Genomic DNA, 20,416 nt, shown 5'->3' with positions numbered 1-20,416 from the left:
AGGCTATGTTTAGAAAGACTATTACTTCTAGAGTAACAAGGACGTTTCTTTTACTGTGGTCCTTGCCTGTCCATAAATGGTTGGCTAAGTTCTTTTGTTTGTTTGGCTCTGGTTTGTTTGTTTTTTTTAACAGAACTTGATAGTAGCAAGATAAATCATTTGTGTAGGGAAAGAACACCCTTTAACACAAGAAGCCTGCATCTCTGGTACCTTATAGAACACACACACCAAACGAAAAAAAAATTATTACTGTATACAATCATAAATCATATGCCTGGATGTCATTCATTTCTACCAAAATTTATAGTGTATGAGCATAAAAGCATTTCTAATATGGGCACATTAGTGACATTTTAATTAAGGATATTTGTATCGTTCATTTAAATAGGGTTCTGTTTTTGTTCAGTAGCTTTCCTTTTAGAAGAGAAATGATTCAGAACAAAACCAGAATAAATATGCTCACATTCAGTGTGGCTTAATACATCAGAATTTTACATCAGGCTGTTACACATTTCTCCCACTCCTGGTGAATGGGAATTTTTCCCAAGAGAATTTCTGCTGCCCTTTGTTCTGCTTCTCAAAATCCTCTCGCTCAGAGTTGTGCGCAGTCTTCCACCCATTTTGTTGTTTTGTTGCTAGTAAGAAAAATCAAGAGTCATGTGTCAGCTTCCACTTATTATAGCATCACAAATAGCTTTCACAGTGGTCTAGTTTCATCACATGGCAGTCCTCCAAGGGTCCAGAACTATTTATAAATTCTGTTGCACTTAGTTACGGAGAGCCAGATGTGAAAGTCATGCATAATATGTATTTATATATCTTCATGAATCTCAATTAGGGCCCAGAAATCTTCTTATGTCACATCTGTGTTATTTAAATCTATTTTTTGTTATAACACAGTACTGAAATTGTGGAGTGTTATGAAGATTACTATAAATATTAAGCTGATTAAAATTACATTGTAATTATCTGCTTTGGAAAAATTGCAAATGGCCTAATCGTGGCATGATAAGGGACAGATTAAATAAATCATCATGTAGAATATTACTTATCCATTAAAAAGACAGAGAAGCAGGTTCATGGTATATCAAACGACAAGCAAGGATACAAGTGGTATTCTCAGTGAAAACCCATTCATTTTTGATAGACCCAGTAAATGTGCTGTAAAAAAGATTGGGGTAATGTTTAACAAAATATCCATTATCCTTATTTCTCAAGAATAAGATTATGGTGACTTCTATTTTGTTGTTTTGGCTTAATTCCATTTTCTAAAATTTCTACAAAATCATGTGGAAGCTTTAGAAGGAAAAACACATTATTAAAGTAAATCTATGCATTGCTAAAAATACTCAGTATTAGCCATGCTCTTCTCTGATGTTCTCCGAGCTGCATTCCATTGAAGGCATCAGTTGCTGCAGAGAAATGCACAGACCCCTGTACATCATGCATTCATGCCTCCAGCCTCTGCAGACTACTGATGGGTAGTCAGAGCGATGGGGGAGACTGGGCAGAGCCCAGGGTCTGAACTAGGATCTCTCCAGCTTCTGTCTCCCCTTTTCCTTTCTGCTTATCCCTTCCTTTTCCTTCTCCTCTCCACCCTGAACCTTCTGGGCTAAAGTTATCCACACCCTGCCGACAAGAAGGCCAACTGCTCCTGCCATCAGTAGCTAGCTCTCCCCACTTACTGCAGTGGTTTCCTATTAAGGTTCTAAATCTTCTAGTATGAGGCTGTGTTAGCACACAGGTTTCGAACCATGGCACCTGGCAGTTCCATTCTACCTGACAGTATATGAAGTAGAAAGCTTCGTACATGTTATGCAGAGTGGTCCTTTCCTATCTGTTCTTGTGGTAATTGGAATGCAGGGCTTGGGTCACCAGTGAAAGGAGAAGTCTGGCGCACTTTCCCTGAAAGAGGATTTTTCTATTTCAAAATACAGTTTTGAGTTACCAGAAAACAGTATGGGTTGACTCGTGAATCACTGCATTTAGAATTCTTTACATAATCAACCTAAACCACCCAGAGCCCAGTAGTTTTTAATTTTCAACTCAGTGAGACTAAAAGGAAACAGTTTGCTTTTGGCTACAGTGATGCTGAAAGAAAATAAAATGTAGCTAGTCCTTCGACATTAAGGGAGATAAAGTGTTTAATAAGTGTCTTCTAGAAGAAGTGACATCTGTATAGAACACCTGCTGTCTTCATTATAACTTTAAATAAGCTGTGTCTCTGGGGTTTCACAGGACCCTTCTTTTGGCACACACTGCTGTGACAAAGATAAGTTTTAAAACCCCAAGTAATTTGCTGTTGTGTAGAGGATGCTTTTTGGTGAGACATTTGGGGGTGCAGAGGGGAGTAAGCCCCTGGCTTAGATAACTCAGGCCCAGCAAGGTCCATTTTGAGCATAATTTTGGCAGATGACAGTTGTCAAGTTATGACATTTCCTAGCCCTTGGTAACCCTAGTGATTCACTAATTATCATGTTAATGTTTTCTATAGCATAGAAACATGTAGGCCATTCTTCTTGATATGGGGGCATAGCTGTTCAGTGGAATTCTGGATTTCTTCGTACGCTTTGAGAAAGGGACTTGAGCTGTGCCTCTGCTGATGGCGTGTTTCTGTTATGTTTTGGTCTTTAATGGTCCTGCCTATAGGGACAGGGTGGGTGGACGTTAAGGAACTTCAGGGAGAGCCTTTCTCAGAGTGCCTTTTAAAAATCCCCTGCCATTTTGGCAGGTTGCTATCGAACCAAGAATGATTTCCATAAGCAATGGTTGTAAAAAACTATGTGACCCCAGAAAAATAGTATTTAACCAGCAATGTGGTTCATCTTATTAGCCCGAGGAGAAAATAACTCCCTACCAAATTCTACTCTATTATAGATAAGATTGTTTGAAGCCAAAATCAAAAACATCTGTTTTTTTTTTTAGCTGCATGAAACTAACATTTTGTTCCCCAAAGCATCAGCAGTTTGTACAGATGCCGTGTACCCTGCATCTCTTAGACCTTGACACCATACAAGAAGGGCATCTTCAGAGTTCATGACCAATTAGAACATCCCTTCCTGTCAATTAACTGGCAGAATAATGAGATCAAATGAATGCTGTCCTTAAAAACACCTAGACTTATATTTTCTAAAAAGCATGCCTTGCTCTTTGCAGTTCCATGAACAGGGAAACAACTACTTAACATTAAGATAACTTAAAAATTGCACCTACAGCAACTAGAAGACAGAGGCATCGTCATTTACTTGGGACCCAGAATTCATGGATCATCCTCCTGAGGAGTGACGTCATCACATCCGCCGTCACTTAAGTGTCACAAAGGTCGGCAGGCAGAACACTTAGGTAGCGAGCATCCTTTCTCATAGTAAAGCGTGTAGAATATCCAAGTTTGGGATTATCTGGGTTTTTGACCCTAAATTTCAGTTAGTGGGTTCCAGCCCATGGCCCACCTAAGGATTATGGTTTTTCCCCTGAAAGTGATGAGTTGTAAAGGCTTTGAACCAAGAGAGGAGCAGAGAAAGTGGGTGGCAACCCCAAGATGAGAGGGTGGCCCGTTGGAAAAACGAAGTTGTGTGGGACTACAAGCTGTTTTTCAGGTGGAGCCCCAAGTGGCCAACTGGGTGGGAATTCAGTTGTGAAAGATCCTGTACACAGTGTTTAAGGCTTTTGTAGGGGACTCTGGGGACAGTGGAAGCCAGGGGGAGTCTTCAGTGAGGAAGCAGCAAGAGCAAATACAGATTTGAAGGTCAGTGTTCTGTCCCGCATGTGTGGGGATAGGAGTTCTAGAGGAAGAGATGGAATTTCAGTGAGTCCTAGCATGCCAGAAACCATTGTAAGTGGCCTGCGTGTGTGTATGTACATGTGTGTGCAGGTGCATGTGTTAATCCAACAACAGCGAAGTGAATATTACTATTTACCCATTTCAGAGGAGACAAAACCAAAGGGAGGCCGACCGAGGTCGCACAACCAGGAAGCGGTAGAGCCACGACGTGAGCCCAGTCTTGGTTGCAGACTCTGTGGACCCAGGCATTGTTATTTACCCTCTCATACTGTGTCGGTGGGGTTATCCTCACCGTATTTTAATTAATAATAATTAGTAATACATAAATAACAATTTAGTTAATAGTAACAGTACTAGTATTCCACAAAATGCTGCCAGTACTTCACTAGCTTAGTGAATTCTTTGTAATCATAACCATCCCTATTGGAATGAAATTATAGACATTTTAGAAGCAGAGTTGTGTAAAATATTCATCAAAAAGTTTCAGATTACGTTTTCCAAGGAGAGGTCACTGTATGTCTTCTTGGCCCACTTGAAGCTCTCTGAATGGGAACGTGTGTGGCAGATTTCATGGTTGAGTCTTTTCAGGGCCTGCTGTTGGATCTGTGTGACAGTCCAGGGGATATGAAATCCCAGAATGTTCTCTGACCCACAAGTCACAGTCCACTAACTGTAGATGGAATCTTCCAACTCAGCGGAAAGACAGGAAAGGCAGTATTAAGAATAGAAGAGAGTAGACTTTTCTGAAAGATACAGCTCACCAACAGCAAGGAGAACTGAATATATTCCTAACTGCAATGACCTCACTTGGTTTCTGAAAACAGAATAACCATTGTTGTCCCATGTGTTTCTGTAAGCGAATGGTGACCATGGGTGCATCCAAGGACTGTAATTCATGAAAGACCAAACATGCTGTTGACTAGTATTTAAGTAACTAGTGGAGGTGGTTTAGAGATTTTGGTGGCGCTCAGCTGCTCATCCCTTCAGATCACCTGGAGACCTTTTAAAAATTATGAACCAGGACACATAGCTGGTGGGGTTAGAGTGAGGGAGTGTAAGGAGATGGCAGTGTGGGCCCAGGCACTGTGGTTGCTTTGTAAGCTACCCCCCGTCTTCAGGTGGAGTGATCCTTGAAGACCAAGGTGAGAGGTTCCCACTGATCTCTAGCAGAAGACAATGGACACCTTTTTTTATTTTTTAATTGGAGGTACAGATAATACCACCCATTTCAATAGTACCTAGATTTCTAAATTCTGCATATATAGTTTGTAGAATGTATGAAAATTCCATACTGTGCCAAATAGGAGCAAGGTAGCTCCCTTCCTCTCCCAAAATGAAGATGAAGACCCCATTTCCTGCCTTCAGAGAACTTGGTCCAGTGGGAGAAAGAGGAAGTGTGTAAGGAGGGAAGAAAGTAATACGGCATCAGCAAGATTAGCTCTTATTTCTGTGAGACCGTCGCTAGGAAAGAGAAGGGAGAGGGCGCCTGGGTGGCTCAGTGGGTTAAAGCCTCTGCCTTCGGCTCAGGTCATGATCTCAGGGTCCTGGGATCGAGTCCTGCATCAGGCTCTCTGCTCAGTAGGGAACCTGCTTCCCCCTCTCTCTCTATCTGCCTCTCTGTCTACTTGTGATCTCTGTCTGTCAAATAAATAAATAAAATCTTTAAGAAAAAAAAAAAAGAGAAGGGAGAAGGCTGGTTGGCAATGTTGAAGGCTATGAAGGGTGGAAGAAAGGGAGGAAAGAAAGGGACGAAAGGTGGTACCTGGTTTCTCAACGTGTCTCCATGACAAAAAGAACCCCCCCAAAACAAAAACATTAAGCCCATCTTACATCACATGCCAATTCTTATTGGAAATCATGCAATTAAGAAATTATAAAATAACATGTCTGGTTTTTGTTTATTTTGTTCTCTAAACTTAAATTTTACTGATGAGGAGTGGAATTTTAATGATGATTGCTCATAGTGCGTCCATGTATTATTATTTTGCCTTTTAACATGTTTCTTCTTAGAGGAATGAAATTGTCAGGCTTTTTCATGGTTAGGGAATTTGCAATTCACGAGATCACCAATTAGAGACAATTCTAACCTGATGGCTCAGCTGTACCATTTAAAGAGAGCTCGGCTGGCACTTCCAGGAAATCTGCAGAACTGTTCATCTGTGGGGCCTGTGGCAGTGATTTGGCCTTACAAGAATCACACAGAGTTCTTGTTAACATAGTGGTTCCTGGGATTCTAAATCTGTAAGGGTATTAGGAATGGCCTGGTCCTAACTACCTTGGCAACGTGCACCCTGGGGGAAAAGGTTGTTATTGGCTAGAACCTTGTGGCTTATCCATCCTAGAGCCTCGTGGCTTATCCATCCTGGAGCTTGTTCTGGAATCCACATCATTACACTCCCCACTTGGAGCTGTTTCTACCATATCATGTAAGTTCATTTAAAAAAAAAAAAACCTATTATAGCTTTTTAAAATTTTTATTTATTTATTTATTTTTTTGGACAGACAGAGATAACAGGTAGGCAGAGAGGCAGGCAGAGAGAGAGGGAAGCAGGCTCCCTGCTGAGCAGAGAGCCCCATGTGGGGCTAGATCCCAGGAACCTGAGATCATGACCTGAGCGGAAGAAGCCAGAGGCTTAATCCACTAAGCCACCCAGGCGCCCCTGCAAGTTCATTTTTAAGCATAATATGCAATCAGAAAATGAATGGAGTTCTTTGACAAGCAACAGTGCGCATTTTGAGCATTACTAAAGCTTCTCCACTACCTTAGAGGCTTGTCAGTAGGATCCTTTGGTGCCCATTTTGCCTTGCAAGCAATTAGTGATAGCAACTGGAGTAGAGGTGGGAAGATATATCCCTCAGATAAGTTTTAACAGGTTCCAGTGATCAGTGTGGATCTGCTGGCTTTTTCATACATCTTTAGGAACTGCAGTGGATTTTCTGTTCCTTTGTATTTAATAAATATCCTTGTGAAATGATCCAGAACATCCTCCATCTAGATTTTCTTTTTACGTATTTATTATTTTGATGCCATAAATTTTTGGTGGGATTGGTTTTAAGGTATTGCAAGACTTTTAAGACAAGATTAGGGATCAAACTTACCATATTTATTAGTTGTCTGGTTTTATGTTTATAAAACAGAAATCAGTTGTAGTATCGACATCTTGCTAGATTCAGAAATAGAGGATCTTTGAACTGGGAGACACCTTAGCAGATTCACTCTTCAGTGATTTCTGGAACACTCCCTGTAGTGCTGGTGAGACGGGCCATCTATATACGCTGTCAGATATAGGAGTCTCTGGAAGGACCTTGTCAAATAAAATAAAGAATAATTCACTCTTGTGGACTGGTGCCAAGTTGGTACTTAAGGGGATTAAAGTTGAAATGACTTGATTAACTGACCCTAGCTTCACATTTTATGGTATTTTATGGTAGTTATCAGGTAAAGTTTAGCCAACCAGACAGAACAAGCTTTTGCTTATCAAGAATTTGATTACTATTTTCTTAAGATTGTATTTATTTTTCAAAGAGAAAGAGAGGGAAAAGCACATTTCCCGCTGAGCAGGGAGCCTGATGTTGTGGGGCTCGATCCCAGGACCCTGGGTTCACGACCTGAGCCGAAGGCATACACTTAACGACTGAGCCACCCAGTAGTCCCTGACTACTATTTTTTTATGAGTAAAGGGAGAAAGGAAAAGAAGTAAGCAGAAGGGGCTTAGAATCTGTCAACCTCACAGTCTTTGACCGAAGCCTTTTGCAGCCTTGCTTTCCCGCCTCGACAGGGGCTGGGGCTGGGCTTTGCAGTCACTCAGGCCTCACCCAGTGGGAATCCCAGCTGTCTCCTCTCCACGGACGAGCAGGGTCATTAAGGGATTTATGGGGATTTGGTGGCGAGGGAATTAAGCCATGCTCCAGGCACTGTGGTGGTGGCCCCCTGAGACGGGACGAAGGGCACGTGGCAGCGAAGGCTGTCGCTCTAATGCCTCTTCCTGCCACTTCACTTTCCTTTCTCCTCTCCACTTATCTTAGATCACCTGCCGAAACCTTTTCTTTTGGCATCCGTTTCGATTTCGGAGATTTCTCCCAAAAGGTAATAATGGTAATGAATGCTTAAGCCACTAACATTTAGCCAGCCTCTTAGGGACCATGCAGAGCAAGTTTATTACATGCATTTTTTATTTTCCCTGTTCACTATTCGCAAGAACTTCCAAGTTAGGCACAGTTGAGGCTCAGAAATTAAATGTAATAGAGTCAAGGTATGAACGAGACCTATCTGACTTCAGAGCTCTTCATCCCCTGCAGGTCACACGAGGGATCTCCTTCTAGGAGTATTCACTTCTGTCTCTGCCACCATCCCAGATGGCGACGGTTATGAAAACAATAAGAGCTAGTACAGGCTTCACCTGGAGGCTGCTCGAAGCCCCGTGCGTGTATGGCCTCGTTGGAGGCTCACCACAACTCTGGACAAGCTTAGTCACTAGCCCCATTTTTCAGGTGAGAAAACCAAGGCACAGAGAGGCTAAGTAACTTGTCCGCTTACCCAGGATCACACAGGGTTAAAAGTGCTTTTCCAACTCCAGTTCTTCGTCCCCCAGCTGTCTTTCCCCTCTTGTTTGACCAGTTCTTAAAACTTATTTTACAGTAGGTCTGACGACTCACAGAAGAGACAGGAGCTCCCTCCTGCCCACTTTAACCATGCTGGCTACACTTTCCAGCTTCCAGTAATGTGCACACTCTCTCCTGATCCTCGAGCAGTCCTTCCAAAGGAGTGATGTATTGGCTACTTCATCCAGAGGCTACACAGAGACTAATGCCCAAGCAAGGAAGAACAAACAGCAAATTCATTAACTAGGAATCTATTTACAGTCAATTCCCAAGGCTCATTGTGCAGCCGGTGCCTCTACATCATTTAGAGCTGCTAATAAATGAAAGTCTTTGCATCTTTCCAAGTGTCTTGATATTTACAAGCCTCGTATTTTACCATAGGAAGCAGCCTCAACAAGCATATTCATGTGTTGACAGTTCTAATTAATACAAGTAATTAGTCCTGACAGTGGAACCGTGAAAAGAAGACCCATTCATAAATTTGCTAATTATGTTACTCTGCTCAGAATTTAATCGTGGCCTGGTCTTTCATCATGTCTATATATGGGCAAAAGGCCATCTTACTAAATTCTTCTGACTTCTGCATTTACTTCTGGTAAAGGAATTTTGTTGAGATGAATTTATCATCAGAACTTAATTCTCCAGCTCGGGAAAGAGGTAAACAAGAGGATGGGAAAGCCAGGCAAGGAAGGAGGGAGAGGTCAAGTGCGTCCATAGGCTTTCTTACTACCTAAACCTTGTACCTTATTCTGTACTTGTTTTGATGCCTTTTCTGAAAACTCGGTTGGTTTTGATTAGGCTGTTGGGATGTTTCTGGGACAGAAAATTTGAAGATAATTACTTTGATCCACAGTTGAGCTCTCTTCTGTCTGCTGTAAATGACCTGCATTTTCAAGTAGGTTTGCTCTGGGGCAGGGTTTCTTTAGCACTATTGACCTTTTGGGGCTGGATAGTCCCTTGTTGGGATGGCAGGGGGCTGTCCTGTACATCCTAGAATATTGAGTAGCAAATGGTCCCCACCCACTGGATTGAGTGCACCTGCCCCCCTAGTTTTGACAGCCAAAAACACCTCCAGAGCTTGTCGATGGTCTCCTGGGGGGCACAGTCACCCCTAGTTGAGAATCACTGCAGTAGAGAAAAGCTATAGAAAAGGAATCAGGTAGAACTTGGATTTAGGACACTTGCTTAGAAACAGCTACTGTGAACTCAAGAAAGCACATTTAGAAGTATCTTAGTGGTATGAAATCCAGACTTGGAATGGTATTTCTTGAATTGCAGTACCTCCTTCTTACCTCTGCACTGTCAAGGTCCCTCTGGCCCTTCTCCTTGGAAAGGAGAGTGGCGCTCGATAGTAGAGAAGCTCTGTATCTAAACATACCTTTGCTTCTTGTTGTGAAATATCCTGGGCTCTGAGCATTCATGGATTCCATGTTTCAAGTTTCAACCACTTTTAGGTGACCTTAATGTTTTGGCTTTCCAGCCACAGGTGTTCTCTGTCCCCCTTCCCAGTCCATTAATTCCTTCTCTTGCCTCCCGACTCTGTTAGATTTCTGGTCCTTTGTTTCAGTTACCTCCTACAAATACTGCCCACGCCTTTGCTGCTCGGTCCTCCTTCCACCTATCTGGAAACGACCACAGGTTCGGATGAACCCAGCCACTAGGCTTCTCAGACCCTCCCCTGGGCAGGCCTGTCTGACTGGAGAACGTGACCCAGCAGAGGAGACTGAGCCTATTAGAAATGCACACCAACATCCCAACTGGCCGTGACTGCCCTAAGAAAATAGAATCCACCTGCAGGTAAAGACTTCAGTCTCCTATCAGAACTACAAACTTAGGGCACCTGGGTGACTCAGTCTGTCGAATTCTTGGTTTCTGCTCAGATTATGGTCCTGGGATCAAGCCCTGCATCAGGCTCCATGCTCTGCAGGGAACCTGCTTGAGATTCTTCCCCTCTTCCCACATGCACGTGCTCTCTTTCTCTCTCTCTGTCTCTCTCAAATAAATCTTAAAAAAAAATACTAACAATTTACCTGTACCCATTTCTGTACTTAACTCACCCTTTCTGACAGCTGAGTATGGAGGTCTCCTTATCACAGACGTCCTGACTTCTCAGGAAAAATCTTTTGTTACTGACTGATCATCCCTTTCTCCCTCTGTCTTCAGCCTGTCAGTCTCTACTGGATCTTTCCTGTCAACACTGAAACACATTCTAGCCTCTGTCAGGCCTCCTCCCAAAAGGAAGAGCGGCAGTAGCACAGCCGCCTTCCACTCACTTGCCTCTTTCTTCCCATTGATGCCTCCAGTCACTTGCTTCCCATCTTCACTTCTTCAACTCTGAATTTTGCCACTGCTTCTTCGATCAGGTTATGGCCACCATTACTCTAATCACCCAGCTCTAGCCAAATTCTCCAGTGACCTCGGTGTTGCCAAGCCTGAGCTCATTTTTCTTCTCCACATTTTCTTAAAACCCTACCTTTTGCCTCCCTTTCCGCCTGATGCCCACTCCACTGGCTTTCTGGCTGCTGCTCTGGAGTCTTTCCTTGGCGTCCATGGCAGGTTCATCTCCCTTGACTTGACTATTGAATACCAGTTTTCCTCGTGACTTCATTCTAGATGTTCTTTTTTTTTTTTTTTTTTTAAGATTATTTATTTCTTTATTTATTTGAGAGAGAGAGGGAGAGAGTGCACAGCGGGAGAGGCAGAGGGAGAGAGAACCCCAAACAGACCCAAAACTAAGCATGGAGCCCGATGTGGGGCTCAATCCCAGGACCCCGAAAGTCACAACCAAGAGCTGGGCGCTCGACCGACTGTGCCACCCAGGCACCCCTAGCTGTTCTTTTCTTCTCCCAGGCTTCAGTTTCTGTTTGCATGCCAGCAACGTCCACATTTATCTCCTCAGCCCAGATCTCTTTTGAGCTTCTGAAATTACATGAACACACTCAAGGACCTCTCAAATACAGCAGGTACGAAACCAAATTCACAATACCTTTCTACCTCCCTGACTTATTCCTCATCAAGCATTGTCAGGAACCAAGTCCTCTTGGTACTAATTCAAAACATGGCTCACGTTCTTCCAGTTCTTTCCACATGCACTAGTCTGAGCCAGTGCTGTTTGTGCCCAGAAGGTTAAGTGAAGGTAGAGAGGTAAAAGGGAAGGCTCATGTAGGGTGTTTTAGGCCAGTGTAAACACTTTAGTTTTTCTCTGAGATGGGACCATGTGAGGGTTTTGAGCAGCAGAGTAACATAATAGAACTTTTTAAAGGATCATTTGCGGGGCGCCTGGGTGGCTCAGTGGTTAAAGCCTCTGTCTTCAGCTCAGGTCATGATCCCAGGGTCCTGGGATCGAGCCCCACATTGGGCTCTCTTCTCAGTGGGGAGCCTGCTTCCTCCTCTCTCCCTCTCTGTCTGCCTCTCTGCCTACTTGTGATCTCTCTCTGTCAAATAAATAAAATCTTAAAAAAAAAAAAAAAAAAGGATCACTTGGGCTGCTATGTTGACAATGGTCTATAGGATAGTATAGTGGGTTGAGTAGTGACTCCGAAAAGACATCAGAATGGGGCCGTATCTGAAGGAAGAGTCTTTGCAGGTGTAATTAAGGTAATGATCTCAATATGGTGGACCCTAAACCCAATGACAGATCAGTCCATTGCATCAGTCTAGGCAAGGTGGGGGGGGGACCACAGCTCCCATCAGAAAGCCGCCCTAGAGGAGATCCAAAGAGGTCAGCTTCTGGGTACATTTTAAAGGTGGTGCAGAAGGATTTTTTGACAGAATAGTTGTGATGGTAAGGGAAGGAGGAGAGAGAGGGGACTGAGGTTTTGGCTGAGGGCAGTGGAAAGTTGGAATTTCCATTAACCTGAATGTGCAGAGAGAATAGATCTATGGGGAAGAAACAAAGTTCAGTCTTGGACCTGAAGAGAATAAGAGGCCTATGAGATTTCCCTGTCGGGATGGTGAGGATGTGGTTTGTATGAGGCCAGATGATAGGTGTGGTCTGAAAATATGTTTGCAAGTTGTCAGCATGGCATAAATGGATTTAAATTCATGAAGCTGGATGGAATCTCCAAGGAAGTGAGTGTAAAGAGAGAAGATGATCGAGCACCAAGTGCCGGGGTCTCCGACATGAAGTTTGAAGAGAAAAGAAGGTACCAGCAAAGGAGAGTGAGAGGAAGGGGCCAAAAACTTGGGGAGAAAATGGAGAAGAAAGGGTAGCTCCTTGGAGATAAGTCCAGGAGGAAGGAGTGCTCAGCTGTGCCAGATGGCCCTTGTAGTCATTGTGGAATGATGGCTGAGAAATGGGCCCTGAATTCAGCAAGGCCAACGTCAGCAATGGCCTTGACAAGAGATTCTTCAGGAAATGAACAGTGGCTGGTGCTATAGACTCTGCTTTTGTCTCTCGTCCCATCAGAGTTAGAACAGGAGTCCTGTGCTTTTTAAAAGCTTGAGTTTCTTAACCCCCACCCCTACCCCTGATAACAAATGAAAAGGAACCTGACAACATACCTAGGCTGCATTGCTACTACTGGATTCCCCAGCCTTAGCTGGTGTTTAATCAAGAAACCCCTCATGTTACTCCTCCTAGAGCTATAGTAAATTGTCCATGTAAGAAGCAGCTTCATCACAAAGCAGTTTTTGCCTTTGACTTGGACCATCTGGTCTTGTGTTTTTCATTGCAAGGTTAATTTGTGAAATTGGTCTTTTCTCTGCATGTGGTACCTGACTATATACAGAGGGTTTTCCTGGGGGGGTTGTCAGTAACTCCAAAGCAGCACTATCCAAAGAACTTCCTGCAGTCATGGATGTGGTCTGTCTCTTCAGTGTCCTGTAGTGGTAGCCACTAGCTACATGTGCTGAGCTCTGGGAATGGACAGTAGTTAGTTCCCCCTTATCTTTGAGGGGTATATTCCAAGGCCCCCCCATTGGGTATGTGGAACCTCAGATACTACTGAACCCTGCATATACGTTTTTTCCTATACATACATACCATTTCCTATACATACATACATACATATGATGAAGTTTTATTTAGAAATTCGGCTCAGTAAGAGATGAACAAGAGTAAAATAGAATGATTGTGACAATAGACTGTAATAAGAAGCTAAGTGAATGTGGTCTCTCTCTCTCTCTCTCTCTCTTAAAACACCTTGTATTCACACTTCCTGTGATGATATGATCTGAAAAGATGACTACAGGATGAGGTGAAGTGTGGGAAATGACATAGCCTGGGGTGCTCTTGACCTCATGATGATAAGGTGGTTCACAGGAGAAAGCAAAACCATGGGCAAGCAGGGACTACTGTAGTCAGTACAACAGAGAAACTGAATTTTTAGTTTCCTTCATTTGAATCCATTTAAGTCAATAGCCAGGTGTGGCTTGTGGCCATTGGACTAGTGTAGATCTAGAACACAGTTTCTCAAAGTATGTTCTGGGAACCTGTTAGAAATACACATTCTGGGATGCCACCCCAGGCCTGCTGAACCAGAAACAGGAGGGGGGTGAGACCTGGCAGTCTGTTTCAGCAAGCTCCACAGGTGAGCCTGATCCCCACTCAGCAGAATGCCCCATCCCCAGAGTTCCTGAATTAGCAGGACTGGGATGGGGATTTGAGAATTTGCTTTGCTAACAAGTTCCTAGATGACACTCTGAAGCTGTCTGGAAATCACCTTCAGAAGGTGGTATAGAAGATGGATCAGTTCTTTACAAGGCCCCCAGTTCCCCAGGTATGAATCCCATGAATGCCACATAACTAATATTTGAAGTCAGGACATCCCAAATGTACCCTCTGCACTCCCTGAAAATCTTTCTGTGTTCCCATGAGCTAGTAACAAAGACTTCCTGGATCATAGAAGGGCTCCTAAGTACTTGTTGAATTAATAAAGAGATTTATATCCTTAGCCTGGGTAAAGTGTCTAGAGTTAAGATCTCTTACCCTGCCTGCTGCTTTCTGTATGTGATCACTTTTTGGCATTCATGATAATCTGCTAGTATATTTCCGTTTTTGTGTTCCATAATTCTGCAACTTGTTTTAGGAGAAGCCATTGTCAGCGTAATTTTTTTACTCTGTATTTTGATAAATATAGTTGCTAGAATGCTAAGAAAGCACTTTTTGGTAAGCATCATATGCCCCCTACAAGAGGGCTCATTTGGAAATGTGTCATTCTTGCTGTCCCTTCAACAGGGTAGAAGTAGATAGGTCTTAATCATCATTCAGTGCTTCGGGCCCAGGAATGGTAACTGTCCTGCATGCAAAGGATTGTTCTGTCCAGTGAGGAGAAAACAGTAGCCTGTTCATGGGTGACAGAAATCTCTCCTTGGTGATATCATCTATAAGGCTGTGACCCTCCTATGCTAGTCCTGTTTCCCCATGAGCATCTTGTAATCAGGTTTACTTGTTTCATAGGAGGATGAAGCACTCTCTCTTCTGCTCTTATATAATTTAGTTCTTCCAGTGGATATTTATTCATATGGAATGCTAAGTGCTATGTGGCTTACAGAGATGCCCGAGACCTGGGCCTGCCTGCAGAGAACTTACAGTACTAACAGTGAGCTAGAGAAATAGCTTCAGAATTATATAAATGATAGGAACAGAGAGGGAGAAGCAACCAGTGAGAGACATAGATTAGAAGATTCACTGCAAGAAACTGGCTTATGCAGTCATGGGCACTGAGCAGGGAAGCCTGAAACCTATAGGGCATGTGTGCAGGGCGGGCCGGCATCCACATGTGGAATTTCTTCTTTTTCAAGGAAACCTCAGCTCTGGTTTTAGGGCCTTTCTGGATTAGGCTTACCCAGATTATCTAGAATAATCTCCTTTAAAGTCGACTGATAATGGACTTTAATCATATCTATTTAATACCTTCACAACACACCCCAGTTAGGGTTTGATTGAGTAACTGCGACTGCAGCTGAGCCCAAATGACTCATTTAAAAAAGCCCATCACACTTAGAGACCGAGTGTTTAAGGATCCTTTCTTGGAAGTGTGGGATTTGTTCCAGTCCTTAAAGAAGTGGAGATTCTAGGATGTAGGGATAAAGGAAGTAGGCATTCCAGAGAGTACCACTACTAAATATTAATAGAAATGAATAGGGGTACCTGAGTGGCTCACATAAGCATGTGACTCTTGATTTTGGCTCAGGTCATAATCTTAGGGTCATGAGATCGAGCCCCATATCGGGCTCCACACCCAGCGTGGAGCCTGCTTGAGATTCTTGCTCTCTCTCCCCCTCTGCCCTTCCCCACCCCTGCACTCCCTCCCTTTCTCTCTCTCTCTCTCAAAAAAGAAAATTAAAATGAACAATAAAAGATACCAAGACAGGAATGTACTATTGGTGTTGGCACACTGGCTAGTAGATGCACTGCAGCCTTTCTCTGAACCTGATCTCTGTTTGCTCATCTAAAAAAGTGGGTCGAATGCTCATCATGACTGTCCCCAGGATGGGATGAGATGATATTGGAGGGTACATTTTTCAATCAGTAAACACTACGAATGCTAAGGCATTTTATAGAGATGGTGGTGGTGGCAGTATTTGCATGCGAAGTTTGGTTAAAAAAAAAAAACAAAAAAAAAACCGGCTGGGCAGGTAAAGCAGTCTGATTATTGTGGGCTTTGCCTAAAATTTGCATCTTTAATTTGGGGGGAAGAAAGGTATTCTCTAAAGTCCAAATGGACTGAAAGGAAATAGAACCCTCTGTGTATACGTAGCCATGCCCTGTTGTCTAAAAGACACGGTCGCCATTAGCTCTAGGCCTAGGACGACTCAACTTTTTTTTTTTTTTTCCTTACAGAGGCAGACCTCTGTTTTTGACATGATATTGGGGATGAAGGAGGGTCATTTATTATAAACTTATTGAATACTTTGCCTAAATAGGGGAAAAGAATTAAACTATTTCCAAAAACTTTGTTCCAAGTTTCTTAGGTAATGGCTGATGGAGCCAGCTGACGCAGTCACCAGAGAGAACTCCAGAAAGGGACGGTCCAGGGAGTGCAGTTTGACACGCTCCTTTTTTTTTTCTCCTTTTTCCAGAGCTATGCTCGACAAACCAAGCTAATTTTGCCAAGCGAGCCCCCCCCCCCGCCAATATTGTTCAAGCCATATGCATTTTGAAGGAAATTTAATCCATATGTTCCTGAGTCACTTACGCCTAAGTCATTAAAATGTTATTTTGTAAATGTGATTTCATGTTTGAAGTCGTAGTAAAGTATTTTTAGGAGATTTTTTCCTTCTTCGGAACGCTGTTTTTCTTGGTTTGTTTTCTTGTTTTATTTAAACACACCGCACGTCGTCGTAACACCCACCCTGTGGTTAGACACAAAGGGTGTCTTGAAGCCAGAAGGAGCATCTAGTCTAACACGGTTAGACTAGGAGTCCGTTTTCTCATCACACAAGTTGATCAGTGTTATCATTTACCCTTCAGTGTTTTCTGTTGTCTTCTGGGCTGCTTTCTACCTGGTCATAGCCCACCCCAACCCTCTCCTGTGCTGCTCCCTGAATGGGTGCCCACGAAAGAGAAAAGGGAAAAGAAAAGAAAAAGGAAAAATAATAGAACCAGACTGCCTCCTAGGATCTGTTTCTCAGCTGTGCCACGTGAGCCTTTCTTCCCAAAACAGAGTTCATATCTCCTTTTACCTACTGGCACTGCCAGCTGGGAGGACTTAGGTGTTTCATAAAATGTCTGCAGAAGAGAAAAGTAAAATGGAATTTAGGAGCAGCCTATGGCTTTTCATTTTTAGGGCAGATAAATGGTGGTGCCTGCTTTGGACTGAAGCTGATTGAAAAATGGTTTCATGTCTTTTTCCTAAAATAAGTTTTCTTCCTTCCTTCCTTCCTTTCTTTATTTCTTTTTAAAACTTCTGCTTCTTTGGAGTCCCATGGTATGGACCGAGATTTGTCTGTGCGTGAAGCATCCTGGTTTATGTGTGTCTGTCTGTCCGGAATATCTTAGCTTGCAGAGGGCACCAGAGAGGCCTTACTTTCAGGGTCTGGTAGGGACGTGTCCGTCCTGATCCCCAGCCCTTCACAGGCAGCAGGTGCAGCATCTGACATTGTAAGAGACATTTACCACCCAGAGGTCCCCGGAGTTCATGAGTTAAAACTTTGACTTCTTGGCAATCTGAGCTTGTGAAATACATTCCCATCTTGTTTGTTTGTTTGTTTTTAATTCAGTCCTCGAAACTGCCCCGAAGGCTGTGGTTTCTGGGTTTGGGTCAATTGTTTTTCCATAAGAAAATTGAGGTTCAGAGAAGTTACTTTCTTAGATCTTTCCCACTAGGAGGGCAGCTGTTAGTTTGTGCTTCTGACCTCACTCGACTGTAAGCTCAGTGAGAGGAGTGATGACCTGGCCGTCATGTGGGGATGTTGGAGGACCTTTGTGGGCTTTTATTCTTGGAAGTCTGACCTTATAGCATTTCACATGTACTAAAACATATGACTGTGTGACTTTTTTTAATCCAAAAGTGAATCTTCATCTTTCGTCAAGGCTCTAGGATCTGGTGACCTATTGAACATGGTGGAAAGCTAGGGGAGAAAGCCCCCTTCCTTATGAAAGAAAGAAATACAAAGGGACTCAGGGAGGAGGGGAGAGGCTGGGATTATCTAAAGAGCCATCCTTTTCTTCCTTAGACCTTGATTCCACCCTAGAAAAGAGGATCCCCACTTCTGTTGATGGACAGTGGGAGTACTCGGTCCTCATCAACCTCTTTGGAGGCCTCTGGAGTGCACTTGAACTAAACTCAAAAACCTGCAAAGCGGTTGATGGGCTGAGTTTCTGGGTCAAGGCAGAAATAGTGGAACTTGCCCTCCAACCCTGAAAATTCTTTGGGATTCCATCATTCAGCAAATACTCATTGGCCACCTGCACTAGCAACACCACAGTGACCAGGACAGACTCATCCAGGGCTCTGTCCCTCCACACTGGATCAAACTCTTGCTCCTCAGGGTACCTTTTTTGAAGTATATTTGACATGTCTTACTTTTTTATTGCTCATATTTTTGGTTGGATTGTATGTACATGCCCAAGTGACCTTGTGTATTCCTGAGTCCTGTGTATAAGCTAAAGTTAGAATGGGGAAAGAAGCCTATAACATAAAAATGGGGCATATAAAAGTTCAGTTTCTCCACTGCTAAATTAGTTTCTGTATTTCTTTTCAAATCTCTTGGTAGACCTGACCTACAGGAGAAGAAGATGGAGTACCCTTCTTGAGTTCGTACTGTGCCCTCTGATGCTGCCCTTTCTCATCCAATTCCTCCCTGGGCTCTCCGCAGAGACCCTTGTTCATTTTCAGTACTTCTTTTTTGCATGCATGTATGGTTCTTAAGTGACCTTTTCCTAAACTCATTGAGGGCATTTAATATGGACAGGAATCCCAAAGCATATTCTCACCAGAGAAAGAACAAGGTTTGCCTGCCATCAATTTAAGGATATGATTACTCAAAATTTTGAAATGTTTTCTTGCAAATTGAAGATGTTGGTGACCAAGAAGTGGGTGCCTGAGGGGAGGCGTCTGGCCTCCTTGTCTAAGGAAGTTGGGAAGGTGGTATTTTCATATTCCCTTTTCTACTCTGCTTCCTCATATGCTTTGCTATTTAACCAAAAGTCTCCCCATTGGAAGATTTGTATTTATTTATTTAGAGTAAAGCTCCATGGCCTTGGGTGTCTTTCCCAAAGCAATTCTGAGATGTCACCTCTCCTACTGACTCTTTCCTCCCTGCCTAGTCTTCTTCAGCAAGAACTTTCCTAATATTTTATATTCGAGTTTTCTTGTTAGAAAAGATGATAAATTAGGCCATGAGGAAACAAGCCTGAAAGTTCTAGAGATTGTCATTCTTGAAAATGCCAGGTCTTTTTGTGATTGTCATCATTATTGTCTTAAGGAGTGAAAACCAAATGAGAAGGATGTGGAGCTGCTGTTTCATTCATGGACACACTTGCCACTGATTGTATCCCCCTCCAGAATTTCTGTGAGTCTTAGAACAGCTCTAAGGTCAATAGATCCTTTGGTCCTCGATCATAATCCTGACCGTTGACCCTTCTAGCTGCTCCCTCTGGAGAGTCCCCTTTTTGTTCAGGTATGAGATTGGCTGCTGGGCATGTGCTGGACTCGAGGGTTGGCAGGGTCTGTGGCGGGGCTTCCTCACAGCCTTGCCACATTCTGGCATCTGTACCCAGTATCCTAGGCCTCGACAAGTGACCAGAGTCAAAGATGCCTTTTCTGCGGCACAGGGAGTAACAGATCGAATGCATAGTTAGGATTCCGACCATCGTGAATGCCCAGCACTCAAAAGTTCTAAACATACTTTGCTGTCAAACACGGGTCTGAAGTTCGGGTTGAAATGAGCTGCGCCGTTGGCTCTCTCTTGAACCAGGTGGGAGGAGCAGTCGATTGAGGAACAGGGAGCCCTTTGATGGGAGGCTCACTGCCCACCAGCTGCATGTCTGAGTATTTGTAGCCTGACATCAAAGAGAAGCCACTGCTCTAACAGGGTCGGTTTATGTGTTATGTGAGCAAGCCTGGCAAGGCCTTATGGCCGGCTGGGCCATCAGAATGACCCCTGCTGCTGGAAACCTGATCGTAGCACATACTGCTTGAGCGCTCACTCGGAGGCATGTCTGCCGTTGGTAAGAACGAGGAGGGCGAGGTTCTATTTTCCGAATTATTGCAGGGACCTGAGGGACCTGGGAAAATTGTCTGAGGTTTTGTGAACTCCGTTTCAGGATCTGTAAGACAAGGGGGTGTCTAGGTGGCCTTCTTAGCTTTAGAAATTCTTTGTACGTCTCATATCGATTTTCATGCACTTTAGGTCCCATGGATGTGAACATATGCACTCATTTAAACATTATAGCCATATTCATCTCAGGCTTAAATGGTCTCGTCAAGAGAAGAAACTATACCTTATTCGTCATTAATCCAGAATGGTGCCTGACCCCCAGCTGGTGTTTTCAGTTCATGTTGGCCATATAAATTAAGGAAAGAGGGGAGAGGCAAGTTGCTAAAATTTCAGACTGCCTCAGAAGCTGTGGTGGAATTAGAAATT

At 43.4% G+C, this 20,416-nt stretch overlaps 1 protein-coding gene across 8 annotated transcripts in view; it reads left to right on the top strand.

The window, feature by feature from the left end:
• Window positions 1-20,416, top strand: part of RHBDD1 (rhomboid domain containing 1) — a 123,388-nt gene that overhangs the window by 82,058 nt on the left and 20,914 nt on the right. The window contains exon 7 of one of the 8 annotated variants that reach the window (XM_059167869.1): window positions 18,545-19,122. The exons of 5 other annotated variants lie outside the window; for them this stretch is intronic. In XM_059167869.1, the coding sequence (XP_059023852.1) occupies window positions 18,545-18,699 (155 nt within the window). In that variant the 3' untranslated portion in view covers window positions 18,700-19,122. Of the gene's footprint in view, window positions 1-16,292; window positions 16,560-18,544; window positions 19,123-20,416 lie in introns of those variants that run through there. 2 more of the 8 variants (XM_059167874.1, XM_059167876.1) reach the window with 2 other exon arrangements.

Source organism: Mustela lutreola, chromosome 3 (assembly GCF_030435805.1).
Source record: "Mustela lutreola isolate mMusLut2 chromosome 3, mMusLut2.pri, whole genome shotgun sequence".
Taxonomy (NCBI): Eukaryota; Metazoa; Chordata; class Mammalia; order Carnivora; family Mustelidae; genus Mustela; species Mustela lutreola.
This window is presented reverse-complemented; position numbering and strand designations above follow the sequence as displayed.